This window comes from Apodemus sylvaticus, chromosome 6, assembly GCF_947179515.1.
Source record: "Apodemus sylvaticus chromosome 6, mApoSyl1.1, whole genome shotgun sequence".
NCBI classification, from domain to species: domain Eukaryota; kingdom Metazoa; phylum Chordata; class Mammalia; order Rodentia; family Muridae; genus Apodemus; species Apodemus sylvaticus.
Genome location: NC_067477.1, coordinates 128257887 through 128273981, shown reverse-complemented (window position 1 = coordinate 128273981; position 16095 = coordinate 128257887). Strand labels below are relative to the sequence as shown.

Here is a 16095-nt window from a genome sequence, read left to right as displayed (position 1 = left end):
GACTCTGCCACTCAGAAGAAGGAACTCCTGGATTCTTTCACTTGAGAATATTACATTTATTCTGTTAAAATTATAATAGCCATTCAATTTTTATTTGGAGTCTTTAAGAGGAATATGTTTCTGTAGATAATGTTTATGATTTAATCTTTTATATTTTCTGTGGCGGATCATGTATTATGATTATTTTTACCTCACTGTCTTCATTTTTTAAGGAACTGGCATTTGACCCATATGAATCATATGCTCGGGATATTTTACGGCCTGGATTCCATGACCGTTTTCTTAGTCAGCTATCAAAGCCTGGGGCAGCACTTTATTTGCAGGTATAGTGATTATTAAGTTAAATTGCAAATGTTAGAAAAATAAACTCTAAAACCTATTAAATCCCTTCCTTTTTTAGTCCATAGGCGAAGGCTTCAAAGAAGCCGTGCAGTATGTCCTGCCGCGGCTGCTGCTCGCGCCTGTGTACCACTGTCTGCATTACTTCGAACTCCTGAAGGTAAGAAAGCTCTGATTGTTATTTATAAAGCGTCACGCGTCATTGTTTGCCACTTCTTCATCTGCAAACGTATGTGAGCGTCCACATACATCAGTCTATATTCATTTCCTCTGTTTAGCTGAGAAGCAGTTTTAAGTTCTCTCCAAGAGAGGAGCGTGCTTTCTGAGCTCGCTATGTACCTGTGAAGCAGTTACCCAGGCTTGTTTGGTTGGTTGGTTTGTTTGTTTTACTGCATTTATTTTATACCATGATTTTTTGTTTATTCAGTTTCTTCTGGAATATCTTTTTCTGTGCAACCTCCTCTTCTGGCTTTGGAACAATCCATTCCTTCTCAGTGAGGATCATCTCAGTGTGGCAAGGGGAGCTCATGTGTGGGTTAATCCGGCCTTGAGCTCTGTAGGTTCATCGGCGCATCTCAGGTGCCTTGTTCACCTGGATGTGTTCAATGGCTAGAGAATCTACATCTAAATCCTTAAGTTCAGCATTACTCTATGCATTTTTAAGCATGTAAAGCAAGAACTCAGCACTCTTTTTTGGCCACTGTCCACATATCCAGCCCCACGGTTTGGCCTGGGCACACCGACCGACTCTACCATTACACCGCCGGAAAGGCACACATTGCTTCTTTAAAGTGACATCCTTCAGATACCTGGTGGCTTTGCAGATATGTATTCCCTTGATAACCTGAGCAGGTTCCTGGGTGTTCTTAAAGTGAACAAGAAGGTTTGAATCTCTTGAATTGCATGATTTTGTGGGGTTTGCTGGGTCAAGAGAATGGTGAACCATATTCACAGGTCACCTCTGGCCACTTACAGGAAGAGCCCAGTTTTATTTTTAATCATGTGGCCTTTTTGCTTAGATGGGTGGTTCTTTGATTATCTGTGTATATATGCATCCAAGTCTCCATTTGAGGACTCAATAGCTACAGGGTCTCTCCTCAGGGACCCAATATGAAAATAAGGCTAAAGTAATAAAAACTGTTTTTTCAATAGATTTTCATTGTTCAGCATTGCAACAATGTCTGTTAAACTCAATATTGTTGTTATTTTAGAAACAGTGAATTTGTATACTAGTAAAAGTTCTCCAACTGATCATGGTTTAAAATATTAAGTAAAAAAATTCTAAAGGATTAGTAGACACATACAACTTGAAAATGTATTACTTTATAAATAAAAGCAAGAAGCTTTGATGAGGATTTGAAAGGCTATAAAATCCAAGCAGCTTAATAAGAAAAATTAAGGGCTGCGATGGTGCTGTGGATGGCATTAGTCACAGAAATCTGACAGCTCAAGGTTGACTCCTGAAGCTCACATCAAGGTGGAAAGAGAGAACCAGTATCACAAAAGTTGTTCCTGACCTTCATGTATATGAATGCCTATACATACATACATACATATATACAGACATACACATACACACTCTCACACACAGATGCGCTGTGAACGCGCACATGCACACACACGCAAACATGCATGCGTGTATGCACACACACACACACACACACACACAAACTTAAGGGATGGAGAGATGGCTTAGTCCTCTTCTAGAGGATCTGAGTTCAGTTTCTAACACCACACTGGGCAGCTAACAAACTACCTGTAACTCCATATTCAGGGAGCTCCAAAGTCTTCCTCTGGCCTCTCTTGGCACCTGTATACACATGGCATACAACAGACACATAATTCAAAATGGCTTTTAAAGAAAAAAATTAGACAAGGCAACGTTTTCTCAAAAAAACTAGAAAGACCAGTGAGGTTGTGTCTGCTACCAAGCCTGACTACGTGAGTTTGACTCCTGGGGCCTACATGGCAGAAGGAGAGACTTCTGTAAGTTGCCCTTCTTATCCATCTCCATACATGTACACAGAAAAGCAAGCGTGTGCACACGCACACACATGCACATTCTAAATAATAATTTATTTTTTAAAAAAGAATGCTATTTAAAATTATCTGGGTATCATGAATCAAACTTATAGTACCAGCACTTGAGAGACTAAGACAGGTAGATTACTATGAATTTGAGACCAGGCAAAGCAACATACAGAGTTCTAATGCAATCTGGGCTACAGTATGAGACCTTGCCTTAGGGAGGTGTGGGGAATGATTTTCATTATATAGATAATTAAGATTTCTCAAGACTTTAGGACTTAATGTTTTTCTACTGTGTTGTTCCTGGTTCATGTTATGACTTCTATTACACTGCAGAGTGGGGCATGGTACGGTAATCCACGGACCGGGGGACTCATCAGGCCACACACGCACTCGGCAGTTTTCCATTCTGGAGTCTTTAAGAATTAATGTACAACTTGTATTTTTATTTATTTTGCATGTGTATACACAAGCAGATGCACACACAATGCACCACAGTGTACATGAGGCCAGAGGACAACTTAACAAATGCACACACAAGTGCATCACAGTGTGCATGAGGCCAGAGGACAACTTAACAAATGCACACACAAGTGCATCACAGTGTGCATGAGGCCAGAGGACAACTTAACAAATGCACACACAAGTGCATCACAGTGTGCATGAGGCCAGAGGACAACTTAACAAATGCACACACAAGTGCACCACAGTGTACATGAGGCCAGAGGACAACTTAACAAATGCACACACAAGTGCATCACAGTGTGCATGAGGCCAGAGGACAACTTAACAAATGCACACACAAGTGCATCACAGTGTGCATGAGGCCAGAGGACAACTTAACAAATGCAGGCCAGAGGACAACTTAACAAATGCACACACAAGTGCACCACAGTGTGCATGAGGCCAGAGGACAACTTAACAAATGCACACACAATGCACCACAGTGTACGTGAGGCCAGAGGACAACTTAACAAATGCACACACAAGTGCACCACAGTGTGCATGAGGCCAGAGGACAACGTAATAAGTTGGTTCCCTCCTGCCACAGGCGTGGGCTCGGGGATCAACCCTGAACACTTGTGCCTGTCAAGCCATCTGCCAGTCTTGCTTGTACTTCAGTTTGTATTTGTTGGTACGGCATTCGACTTATTTTCATAGGGGAGAGTTTTCAAGGTGTAATACTGTGTATATGTCTGTGGGTAGGTGGTGCTTATGTATGTGTGACAGACGTCAACATTGGGTAACTGAAGAAGTCTTCAGTTATTCACTACCTTAGTTTTGTTGTATCTGACAGGGTCTTTTTTGAACCTCGAACCTGCCAATTCAGCTAGGATTACTGGCCAGCCATTTTTAAGGGTCTGCCTGTGTCTGTCTATCTTGCCAATGCTGAGATTATAGCTGCCTGTTTTTTTAAAGGCAGGGTCTCTGTATCCCTGGATGTCCTGGAACTCAATATGTATACTATGCTGGCCACAAACTCACAGAAATCCCCCTGCCTCTGCCTCCTGAGTTCTGGGATTAAAGGCAGGTGTGTAGTGTCTAACTTTTTAAGTGTCCATCTGAACTCAGGTCCTCATACGTAGGCAAGCATTTTACCAGCTGCCTCAGATTCTGTTTTGAGATTCTGATGTCATGACGTAACCTAAATAAGTGGAGAACTGGTCAGTATACACCATTGGAAGGTTTGCAAAATTATATAATACAGCAATGTATTTGTAGGTTACTTAGGGAAGCTACGGAAAAGGTTCCAATGTTTAGTGAACCAAAAGGACCCCCCCACACACACACAGACACACATGATTCTTGGTATTCTACACATATACACACATGATTCTTGGTATTCTATTTTCTTTTCTTTGGGGAATTGTTATTACTCCCAAATGCCCATCTATACTTGGTAATTCTGGAGACAGATGACTGCATGAGATCCGGGCAGTTGAAACCTAACCATAATTTTTCTGTGTGTGGAGTGGGTTCAGAATTGTGTAGACACTAAGTCTTTCTACCTGCTGTGTGGCTAGAAAAAAGTCACTCTATTTTTTTTTTTTTTTTTGATTCCTGGTTTCCTTGTCTGTAAGACGGCTTCTCTCACTAGGTAGGACCACCAGCCTCAAGCAGTGCACTTGTGAAGGTCACTTCAAGACCGACACTGACATAGACACTTGTGTGTTCTCAGCACTGGAGACATTTCTCACTGTCGTACTGCTCCACACTGACCACACCCTCACTCTCATGGCCGCCCAGAGCTCTGCTTTTTCTCTATGCTCACTGTCTTTGTTGGCTAGCCTGGGCCCCGCCCATCACAGTGCCTCTGATTCTTCTCTCGCCCTCACTGGCAGCACCCGTGATTTAACATCAGAAATGACCCTGTATTCAGCCTCAAGTTCATTTGTAGTGACATCACCTTCATATCACTGTTTAGACACAATAACAACTTCTTTATATCGTCTTTGTAATTCCTTGAACTCTGAGATGGAAAGGTACAGTTGGTTCCCTGGCACCAGCAACAGGAAGTCCCACTGCTGAGCCCCACTGCTGCTGTCTTGTTTTATCTCTGTAGTCAGTCAATGCATGAGCGTCAGCAGCCCTGCCTATGCCAGCTCCGTGCACCGTGCACGGACCATTTGTTCTCCTTGTCCTCCCGCTGGCCTGGTGGAATCGCTCTTTTTCTGAGCTCCCTTTTTAGTCTCTAGTCGAGGTTTGCTCTGTTGCAGGCTCCCTGTCAGATGCGCCTGTTCCCAGGCTCAGCTGTCATCGAGCTGCTGCTGCTGTCACACCTCCTGAGAGAACTTGTCACATTTTATTGTCTGCCTTGTCTTCAGACAGCCAGCGCGTTCTCCCAGGAAACAGAACAAAGCCTATGCCTTTGAATTTTCATGCCTAGCACAGTACCTGGCATTAAAGTCGTTTATTAAATGCTTGTTAAATAATGAGTAGAGGCCGGGCAGTGGTGGCGCACGCCTGTAATCCCAGCACTTGGGAGGCAGAGGCAGGCGGGTTTCAGAGTTTGAGGCCAGCCTGGTCTACAGTGTGAGTTCCCTCTTGAGAAACCCTGTCTCAAAAAACCAAAAAATAAAAAAATAATAATAATAAGTAGCAAAAATATGGATTTTCTCAATTCCTTCTTGTTGTATTTTAAAAGAAGCTTAGCTGTAAATTTTATGTGTATTTGTTTATTTGGGAAACTTAGAATGCCTTAAACTTTACAAATTCATAGGATGGGATTTTGCTGTTATTTGCATAATACTGTCAGACAAAGAAATAGAGTATTGTAATGTTTCCTGTGGGTTGGGGAAATTAGGAAGAGATTTGTCAATGGATACAAAACTTGAATTAGGATAGAAAAGGGAAAGAAGTATTAAACTTTATAGTGTTAACTGAAGTATGATTAAAATGAATTTAATAAGCTTACTCAGAAAACATTAACTCACATGGAAGGGAAGGACTAATGTGAGGGCTCCGCCTACCTTTGAGTTAGCTCACTAACATATCTTACCTAGGTAACGTAGGAAGATGACGAAAATAGGCTCTCTGACTTCATTAGAATTTAAGTTTGCTGTAGTTTTGCTTTTTCTGTAAATTTGTTCCTTCAAACCCATTTACCAGAAGAAGTGAGTGTTTGTCACGCTCCTTGAAATACAACCTTGGTTAGATCTTGTTTATGGTGACTGAAACTCTGACTCCTCTGTGAACTCAGAAGACTCACTTCCTGACTGAGTGCTTGGATGAATTCCTCACTGGATTGGGTCTTTTTCTCAGGACAGAAGGAATAAAAATTCAAGAGAATGTCAGCCTAGAATAGAATATGCTTCCAGCATCCAGGGCCTGGAACAAAGATTTAACACTAGCCTTGGCTACAAAGTAAGATCTTACTTCAAAATGGGAAAAAAAACCCACATATACATACATGCATGCATACATACATATGTGTGTGTGTATATACATATGGTGAGTATAGCAAATAATAATATTGTATAGTTTTAAAAATTGCTGAGAGTAGATTTTAAGAATTTACATCTGAGGAAAAATATTTGGTATATATACTATTAAATGTTTTGCCAAGCACCATATTGTATACCATAAGCATATAATTTTTACTTGTCAATTAATTTTTTGTTAAGATTTTATTTGTAATCATATGTTATATCTCCGTGTGTGTATGTGAATGCGGCGCGTGTGTGCATTGCGAGTGCAGGTGTCCTTAGAAGCTAAAGTTGTTAGACCCCCCTGGAACTGCACTTACAGGCACTATGAGCAGCTGAGTAGGTGCTAGGAGTCAAACTCGGGTCCTCTGGAAGAACACTATGTCCTCTTAATCAGAGCCATCTCTTTGACCTAAACTTTTACTGATTTTAGTACTACTTAAATTTTAAAAATTATTTCCACAAATTAGACAGTCCTTAGACAGACTCTTTTATTAGTTAGAAACATTAATGTTAATATTTTATGAAGTAGAAAAAACTTTCTTGTGTATCTTTTTCTTGTTGTTTTCCAAGACGGGGTGTCTCTGTATAGCCCTGGCTGTCCTGGAATTCTCTTTGTAGACCAGGCTGTCCTCAAACTCAGAAATCTGCCTGCCTCTGCCTCCTGACAGCTTGGATCAAAAGTGTGCATCCCCACACTCGAATCAATGTGAGCTTTTGAGAAATCATTTCCTTCTATAATGTGGTTTTTCTATATGAAATTTTGTTGGCTTTATTAAACAAATTTAGACTAGATTCTTGCAACTAAACATAATGACTAAAATTCTGAGTACTAGGAATTCGTTCACCAAAAATTTAAATAACTTTAGTTGTATCCTAAAGAATTACCCCATTCTCTTTGCAGTATGCCAAGTCCATGTAACTTGAGGAAAAATGAGTTTTCTTTCATTTTAAAAATCAGGTTACCTGATGCTTTTGCGTCAAAAAAAAAAAAAAAAATCAGGTTAATGTCTGTTATGTATGTAATACTGATATTTTCTAAGGCTGCTATACCAGACTGTAAACTTAGCGTCTGAAAACACTCATTTTCAGTAGTTTATGCTTTCTGCTCTAGAGGCAGAGAACAGGAGCTGAGAGGGCCTGCGGCGTTAAGGGTCTAGGGAACGGCCCCGCTTGCTCTGAGGAGGCTGCACCACCAGCATCCTCACGGGCTTCACGGAGAGCCTCGATCTGGACGCCCTGGGTGTGGCCTCTGCCTGCATCACCCCATCACGTCCCACATCTGCATCAGACAGCTGCCCTTTCCTTTCTCACAGTTAACTTCAGTAGATTTAGGGTTCAGTCATAATCCAGCATGGTTTCATTTGATTAAACCTGCAAAGACCTCATTTCTAAATAGCTTTTATTTCATTTCAGTTAATTGTGTACATTAGTGGAAAGGTCTTTGGACTGACAGTCATGACCCTTAGGTTCTGGTATTTCCTGCCTATTCATTTAAGTAAATGGTATTCATTTTATATTATGTTGGAGAAAAGTAGCTTCTAGAAATAAAATCATTAATTCATATGTTCTTCTTAAAAGGGAAGCCATTCTGGCTACTCTGTGTTTTGATTAATGTGAACTTTAATCAGTTATTCACTGAACTCTGGTGGAATACCTGCTTACTGTGAACAAAGTCCTGGGGTCAGCCCCCAGCACCACACAACTATCTACAGTTTGTTTTGTGTTAAAATAGCCGAGTCTTATTCTTGTGAGTGCTTCTGTGAGTTGTGTCTTCTTTAGAAGCTCTCTTACACCATCTGGAGCTGCTCTGTGTGCACACCCTCACGTGTACTCACCATCAGCACTGCTCTGTGTGCACACCCTCACACGTGCTCACCATCAGCACTGCTCTGTGTGCACCCTCACGTGTACTCACCATCAGCACTGCTCTGTGTGCACACCCTCACACGTGCTCACCATCAGCACTGCTCTGTGTGCACCCTCACGTGTACTCACCATCAGCACTGCTCTGTGTGTGCACCCTCACACGTACTCACCATCAGCACTGCTCTGTGTGCACCCTCACACGTACTCACCATCAGCACTGCTCTGTGTGTGCACCCTCACGTGTACTCACCATCAGCACTGCTCTGTGTGCACCCTCACACGTACTCACCATCAGCACTGCTCTGTGTGCACCCTCACACGTACTCACCATCAGCACTGCTCTGTGTGCACCCTCACGTGTACTCACCATCAGCACTACTTTGCTTTGTTCCCTTCTGTTAGTCAGGGGCCAGGCACAGACAGGAAAAACCCCAGCTCTGTAGCCCGGCCAGCCTTGACGCCGAGGTGATCCTTCTGCCTCAGACTCCCAAGCGCTGGATTAGTTATGAGCCACCGCATCCTAAGCAGGGGCCACCCCAATGCTTATCTCTACGGAACCAGAAAGTAATCAAGGGTATGTGTGGTTCCTTTCCTATGAAAAGGTAAATTTTGGACTGGAGAGATGGCTCAGGACTTAAGAGCACTGGCTGCTCTTCCAGAGGTCCTGAGTTCAAATCTCAGCAACAACATGGTGGCTCACAACCATCTGTTATGGGATCTGATGCTCTCTTGTGGTGTGTCTGATGATAGGTACAGTGTACTCATATACATTAAATAAATCTTAAAAAAAGAAAAGAAAAGATAAACTTTATCATCTGGATAGGACATCCACACTGATACTGTCATCTGTACAGGGCATACACGTTTTTACTGTGCTTTAGAGGGATTCCTGAGGTGAGATTCTGTGCACACACCACACCTTCTTAGAGTTGCAGTGCTGGTCACAGCCACTGTGTAAAGTAATGACAGTGCTTTTTGCTGTCATTTACATAACTGCAGCCGCTTTGTTCCTGTGGCAAGAAGAAGCTGCCTCTTTAAGGATAATTAGCTTTGTTTTATATAATTTTGTAATTTAAATCAACTTAAATAGAAAGAAAAGAATGGACAAACAGAAAGGTTTTTATTAGTTGTGTGTGATAACCACAAACCTTTAATCCCAGCACTTGGGAGACATTCAGTCGATCCTCTGAGTTTGAGGCCACCTTGGTCTACATAGTGAGACTGTCTCAGAAAAGTCTTTGTTACACTGAGATTGTGAACACTTGCCTGTCAACCATGAAGGCAAAAAGAGTATTTAAAAGTATTTCATCAGAGAACTTTATGATTTCAAAAACCGTGAGGCTGAAGTAAGCCATGTCGATACAGTGCTTTTCTAGCACTGTGTTCCATCCCCAGAACTGTGTAAATGGTGGCACAAACCTATAATATTAGCACTAAAAAGGGAGGCAGGCCTCAGGATTGAAGAGTTCAAGGCCAGACAAAGGCATACAAGACCTTGCTTCAGAAAAAACAAAGGAAGAAAACAGAAAAAACAAAACAAAACAAAACAAAAAACTTTGGGTTTATAATTTTTAAAATCCTAACAGTGAGGCTGAAGGGATGGTTCAGTGGTTAAAGAGCACTGGCTGCTCCTCCAGAGGACACAGGTTCGGTCCTGGCACCCACACGCAAGCTAGTAACCATTTGCACCTCTATTTGAAGGGGTCTGACATCCTCTTCCGGCCTCCAAGGCACATGGTGCACAGACATACATCAGACAAAATACCCATACACATAAAATAAAACACACGCAGTATTTTTCATATGCCAATATATTCCATATGCAGAATGCAAGTTAAATGATACATAAAGGACTCTGAAACATTTTTTTAATAGAAAAGCAATGCATCCCTAAACATGTTTTTTTTTTTTGGTATATGCTTTATATTAGAATTTTGTACATTGGGTCTATTTGCTGAGTTGGTAATATATCAACAACAAAAACAGGAGCCAGAGAGATGGCTCAGTAGGTAAGAGCACGTGCTGCTCCTCCAGACAACAAGAGTTTAGTTCCCAACATCCATGTAGGGTGGTTCAGGAACATCTGTAACTCCAGCACAGTCATCTGACCTATGAGGGTACTACACTCATATGTAGAAGTCCATACTACACACACACACACACACACACACACACACACACACACACACACGCACACACACGCACGCACATGCACACACACTCACAATTATAATATATCTATAATCAGAACAAAATACAGAGGGAACAATATTCTCCCTATTGTCACATCTTGCTCTGTATGTTAATAACTTGAATGTTTCTGGACTTTGCATTTAAAGACTTTTTTTAAAGTATTTATTCATTCATTTATGTAGGGAGGGGTAAGCAGAGGATGGGGGTGGCCCCTGTTCTTGGAGGTCAGAGAACCACTTAAGGGAGGAGTCAGTCTTCTCCTGCTACTGTGTGGCCCTTAGGACTAAACTGAGGCCACCAGGCCTGGCAGCAGCTTGCCTTGTGACCAGTCTCGCCAGCCCTGAACTTTTTGATTCTGTCCCCAAGAGTATCCTTGTGCCTAGAACCATGCCTAACTCCTGTGGGAGTTGGAAACCATTCTAATCTGTGTCTTCTCAGGACTGTGACTGCTGACAGGTACATACATGACACTGCTGTTCCAAGGTTCAGCATGGTCTTTCTAAAGTGGCTCTTCATGCTTTTTACATGGGAAGTGTGGTGACATGTTAATACAGACAGTAATACATAGAAAAGGAAAGTCTTCTGAGACAGAACCTTCTCTTCTGCTTCAAGAGCTCAGCTGACCTCAGACTCCTGCCACAGTGGCATGCAGTGCTGCAGGCCTTGCAGAAACAATAGGAACTGCTGCTTTTCTGTGGAGGCAGCTTCTCGGGCACCCCAGGCTGCCACTTCTTCCTGAGTCCTGTGATTATAGGTGTCTGCAACTATACAGTATCAGATAACAGAACTCAGGGCTTTATTGCAAGCTAGGTAAACACTACCAGCTACATCCTCAGCCTAGAAAAATAGTTGAAACAAATTGAGAGGCTGGAGAGGTTGTTAATACACTTGTTGCTTCTGAACTAGACCCTGGTTCAGCTCCCAGCACCCACAGAGTGGGTCACAGTGGGTCACAGCCACCTGCAGCTCCAGCTCCAGGGGATCTGAAATTCTCTTCTGACTCTCTTAAACTTGTAGCACTCATAGGGTGCACTTTCAGACATGCAGGCCAACACTCATTATACATAAAATAAATCTAAAAAATGTCTGTAGAACATTTAAAATTACTGAAGTAGGAAAAGCTGAATGAGCATTCTTTATCCTTAAGTAAAGTGAGGCCCCTCCTTCTGCCCTTTCCACAGCAGTTAGAAGAGAAAAGTGAGGATCAAGAAGACAAGGAGTGTATGAAGCAAGCAATAACAGCCCTGCTCAATGTCCAAAGTGGCATGGAAAAAATTTGCTCCAAAAGTCTTGCAAAACGAAGACTGAGGTAAATATTCCCACTTTAAAGTCTCTTCCTTTCTATCCTGAAAGTTGTGGTACAAATTCAGGGGCCTTAGCTCCCCTTCTTGAGTAAACAATGAAGAAAACGGTGTTAGTGACAAGCTTGGTCTTTGAGAGGAAGTGACATCAAAGCCAGGAGAATTTGTTATTGTTTAAAAAACCTTTCATATTTGTGCATTTTCCCTGCTTACTCCCAGACAAGACCTCCTGAGGAGCAGCTGGTAAGCTAAAGGGGACAGAGCAAAGGGCCCCGGGCGGGCAGGTCTGCGTCCTCGTCATTGTCTTCCCAGTCACACTAGCAGTGTTGGTTAGTGTGGGGTTGTGTAACTCAGACATTGATTCAGTTAGCAGATCTGCTTTCCCATTGTAACACGTGCTGCACGTTCTTATCTTTGAGGCTTGTGGATTTAAAAATACTTACAATTTGCTTTCATATCTCAGTTGTTTTACTGTGTTGGGCTGCTTTTTAACAGTTATCTTTTTAAATGTTTAGTATTCAAGACAGAGATAATTGTTTTGTATATGTAGTTGAACATCACTGTTATTTTTTTATAAACCTGAAAAAATTCTGTGCTGTTTTAGTTCTTATTGTTGTATAATTACATGTATTATTTGTGGAGTTAGTGATGTTTTAAGTTATATTTTGCCCTGTCATCTTATCTGCATGACTCTAAGTTCTGTCTTCTCCTTTGCCCCAGTGAGTCTGCGTGTCGGTTCTACAGCCAGCAAATGAAGGGGAAACAACTTGCCATCAAGAAGATGACGGAGATCCAGAAGAATATTGACGGCTGGGAGGGGAGGGACATCGGGCAGTGCTGCAATGAGTTCATAATGGAGGGGACTCTTACACGTGTAGGGGCCAAGCACGACAGGCACATATTTCTCTTTGATGGCTTAATGATTTGCTGTAAATCAAATCATGGGCAGCCAAGACTTCCTGGTGCTAGCAATGCAGAATATCGACTTAAAGAAAAGTTTTTTATGAGAAAGGTACAAATTAACGATAAAGATGACACCAGTGAATACAAGCATGCTTTTGAAATAATTCTGAAAGATGGGAATAGTGTGATATTTTCTGCCAAGTCAGCTGAAGAGAAGAACAACTGGATGGCAGCACTAATATCCTTGCAGTACCGTAGCACCCTGGAGAGGATGCTTGATGTGACAATGCTTCAGGAAGAGAAGGAGGAGCAGATGAGGCTGCCTGGCGCAGATGTGTACAGGTTTGCAGAGCCCGACTCAGAGGAGAATATTCTATTCGAAGAGAATGTGCAGCCCAAGGCTGGGATCCCCATTATCAAAGCAGGGACCGTGGTTAAGCTGATTGAGAGGCTCACATACCATATGTATGCAGGTAAGAAACACGAGATAGCTTTACTGTGTTTCCTGCTTAAACTGACTGATCTGATGGGTGGGTTACTGTGCCTGAAATAGAAAACTAACAACAAGCAAGCACTTGTCTAATAGAGGAGCATTGGTAAAATCATCGCTCTGCACTTCTGTGAAGTTTTTACCCTTTCTATCATATTTACAAAAGAGAAATGGTCCCTTGTCTAACGTTACCCAGTAAAAAACAGTAGAAATAAGACCAAGCATCAACCTGATTGTCTAAAAGTGCCCACTCCTGTGTTCTTTTTTCTTATTCGATAACTGGGTTACAAACTAAATGAAACATTAAATATTCACCCATCATCAAAATTGTGTTAGTGGCAAAAATATGTTTTCTTACTCTCCATTCCTGCATCTATTTAGGAAATCTGGACGTCATTTCCATTTTCAGTATTTTGATCTTAATATTACTTATGCAAACAGTTTTTACCTTAACAGGTTTTAAAGAACACCTAGAAAGATGCTAGGTAGAATTAAATACAGTGGTTAAGACGTAAAGGGCACACTGCAGCATCTTATATGGTCTGACACATAGTGGGGACTTTGATAATTGCCATTTCAGAATTGTGGTGGAGCAGATAGCACTGAATTCAGACTCTGCCTCTTCACCAGGTCAGGGTCCCTTTATTCCCAGAACTATAGTTTTCATCTCAGAAATGAACATCAGATGCTATACCATAGCATGCTGTCAGGAAACATACATGAAATGCTGAATGTGAAAGCTATTTGTAAGTTTACATGAAAATTTTTAATGTCTTTTCTTTAAAAGAAATGTGTGACTTAAAATCATAAAACTCATAATATGGTATTCTTAAATACCTGAATGTGAAAATTAACCTCTATCCCCATACTTCTCATTTAAATATATTCCTATTTTTAGGAAATGTAAGTTTCTGGGGAAAAATATTTTCCTGTTTTTTAAGTGTTCTCTAAGTGGGTTCTTTGTTTCCTTTGGAAGCTATTCTGCTGCTAGTGAGATTAGCCTTTAAAAATATCCATTAGTTTTCCCACTTTGTAAAACTGAAGATTATTTAACAAGGCCTTTCCTTCAATTTATTAAATGCAAGTAGAGCTCTGTATGGTTAGGAACTACCAAAGGGGGAGAAGTTAAATTTGAGTACTATTTTTTATTAGTGATCTCAAACCACTTTGTAATGTATAATTGCCATTACCTGTATATCTCTGGTATACAAGCTAGAGTTTAGTTTTGCTTTAGTTATCTGGACTTCTTGCAGGCTTTTTCCATAGTACATCGACAGTGTTTTCCATAGTACATCGACAGTGTTTTCCAAAGGCGAGTTCTTACAAACGACTCAGCCTCTCTGAACACGCGTGTTCAGTGGTAATGCACAGTAGCTGAGACATGGTGAACAGCGTGAGATGCCTCATCTGGGGTTCCACATTACTATAAACTTTACCCAGGGACTTCTGTAGTCAGTGTGTTTATTATTCAAAAATTAGAAAAAAATTAAATTTAAAAAAGAAAATTTAAGCTGCTTAGTAGTTACCTTTCTTGTTACATATAAAGCTATTTTAAAGAACTGCAGTTCTTAGTAATTATTATAAATTAGCTATTCACATAATCTTTATCAATCTTCTGTTTACTGTTTAAAGTTTTAAAATAACAGAAATACTTTGTTAACCCAAATTTGTGGTTTCCAAATACTCTAAGTAATTTTTCAACAATAGAAATTCAAGTTGTTTATCTTACTACATTGTCTTTGTTTTTAAATCCTTGTGAATTTAAAACCTGCTCATTTTATTCTCAATACGGCTTGATGTTTTTTATGAAAAGGACAAAGGAAAAATCATATAACCTCAATTAAAAGAAAATCAACACATGAATTGATGGTGGTACTGCAGTGTCACAGGGACTGACTTTTTGCCCTGAGTAATCTTTAGAGGGGTGTCATTGTTAGACTATTTAGAGTAAGTTATTGTGTGTATTTTATCTTTGCTTATTAAGGATACAGTTTAATTTTCTCTACAGCATAGTCAGCAATGATTACTGTAGACTCAATAGAGCATGCTGTCCTTTTTTCTATTAAAATTAAATTAATTATTTCTCTATTCTAAAATTTACAATCTGTTTCTAAAACATTTCTGTAATTTTTAAGCTACTGTATTTGACAGAAATAATAATTAGCAGTTATAAGCTAAAACTAATTTACTTATTTTGAGTGCATATACATTTAAGCATACTTCAGAAGCTAATAGGTTTTATGTGGTCCAGCAGTCTTTATTCCTTATGTGTGCAAAGTATTATTGTAATGATGTTATCATACACACCTAAATGATTGTACTGTTGTCAATCATTCGCTTTTAGCTTTTGCATAAAGTAATATTTTTATGGTCTTAATATAACACTTAAATTTCTAACTTTATACAGTTTTGATGAAGTCCAGACTACTGAAATTTAATGAGCTTACTTTTTTAAGATTTATTTTTGTTTTTATGTGTATGTCTGCACCATGTGTGTACAGTGCCAGTAGAGTCCAGAAGAGGGGGTCAGATTTCCTAGGACTTGAGTTACAGATGGTGGTTAGAAATAACACCCAGGTCCTCTGGGGAGCAGCTGGTGACCTTAGCCTCTGCGCCCTCTCTCCAGCCTGCTTTACTTTTTTTTTTTTACTGTATGTGTGTATGTGAGTACACGGTCGCTGTCTTCAGACACACCAGAAGAGAGCATCGGATCCCATTACAGATGGTTGTGAGCCACCATGTGGGTGCTGGGAATTGAACTCAGGACCTCTGGAAGAGCAGCCAGTGCTCACTGAGCTATCTCTCCAGCTCCCCTGTTTTACTTTTTAAAATTAAAAGAAAAAATGTAAATCCTCCAGTATTAAAGAAAAATAAAACCAAGAATGTCAGTGTTATACGTTTTTTGACATTGTTTTGTCCTGTTTTGAAATTTAAATATTTTATTCATAAATACGTTCCTGGTGTAACTGGTGTCCACCAGCAGCTTTGTGAGTTGTGATCTTGAAATACATGAAATTAGTGTTAGTTTACTCGCTGTTCTTTGATG

General features: G+C 40.5%; 1 protein-coding gene and 1 pseudogene across 1 annotated transcript in view; one reads left to right on the top strand and one right to left on the bottom strand.

Annotated features, from left to right (window-relative positions):
* Positions 1 to 16095, top strand: part of Sos1 (SOS Ras/Rac guanine nucleotide exchange factor 1) — an 87111-nt gene that overhangs the window by 34083 nt on the left and 36933 nt on the right. Inside the window, exons 7-10 of the mRNA XM_052186454.1 lie at positions 213 to 323; positions 401 to 499; positions 11537 to 11664; positions 12377 to 13032. Of these exons, the coding sequence (XP_052042414.1) occupies positions 213 to 323; positions 401 to 499; positions 11537 to 11664; positions 12377 to 13032 (994 nt within the window). The remainder of the gene's footprint in view (positions 1 to 212; positions 324 to 400; positions 500 to 11536; positions 11665 to 12376; positions 13033 to 16095) is intronic.
* LOC127687640 (60S ribosomal protein L17-like) lies at positions 752 to 1285 on the bottom strand (annotated as a pseudogene).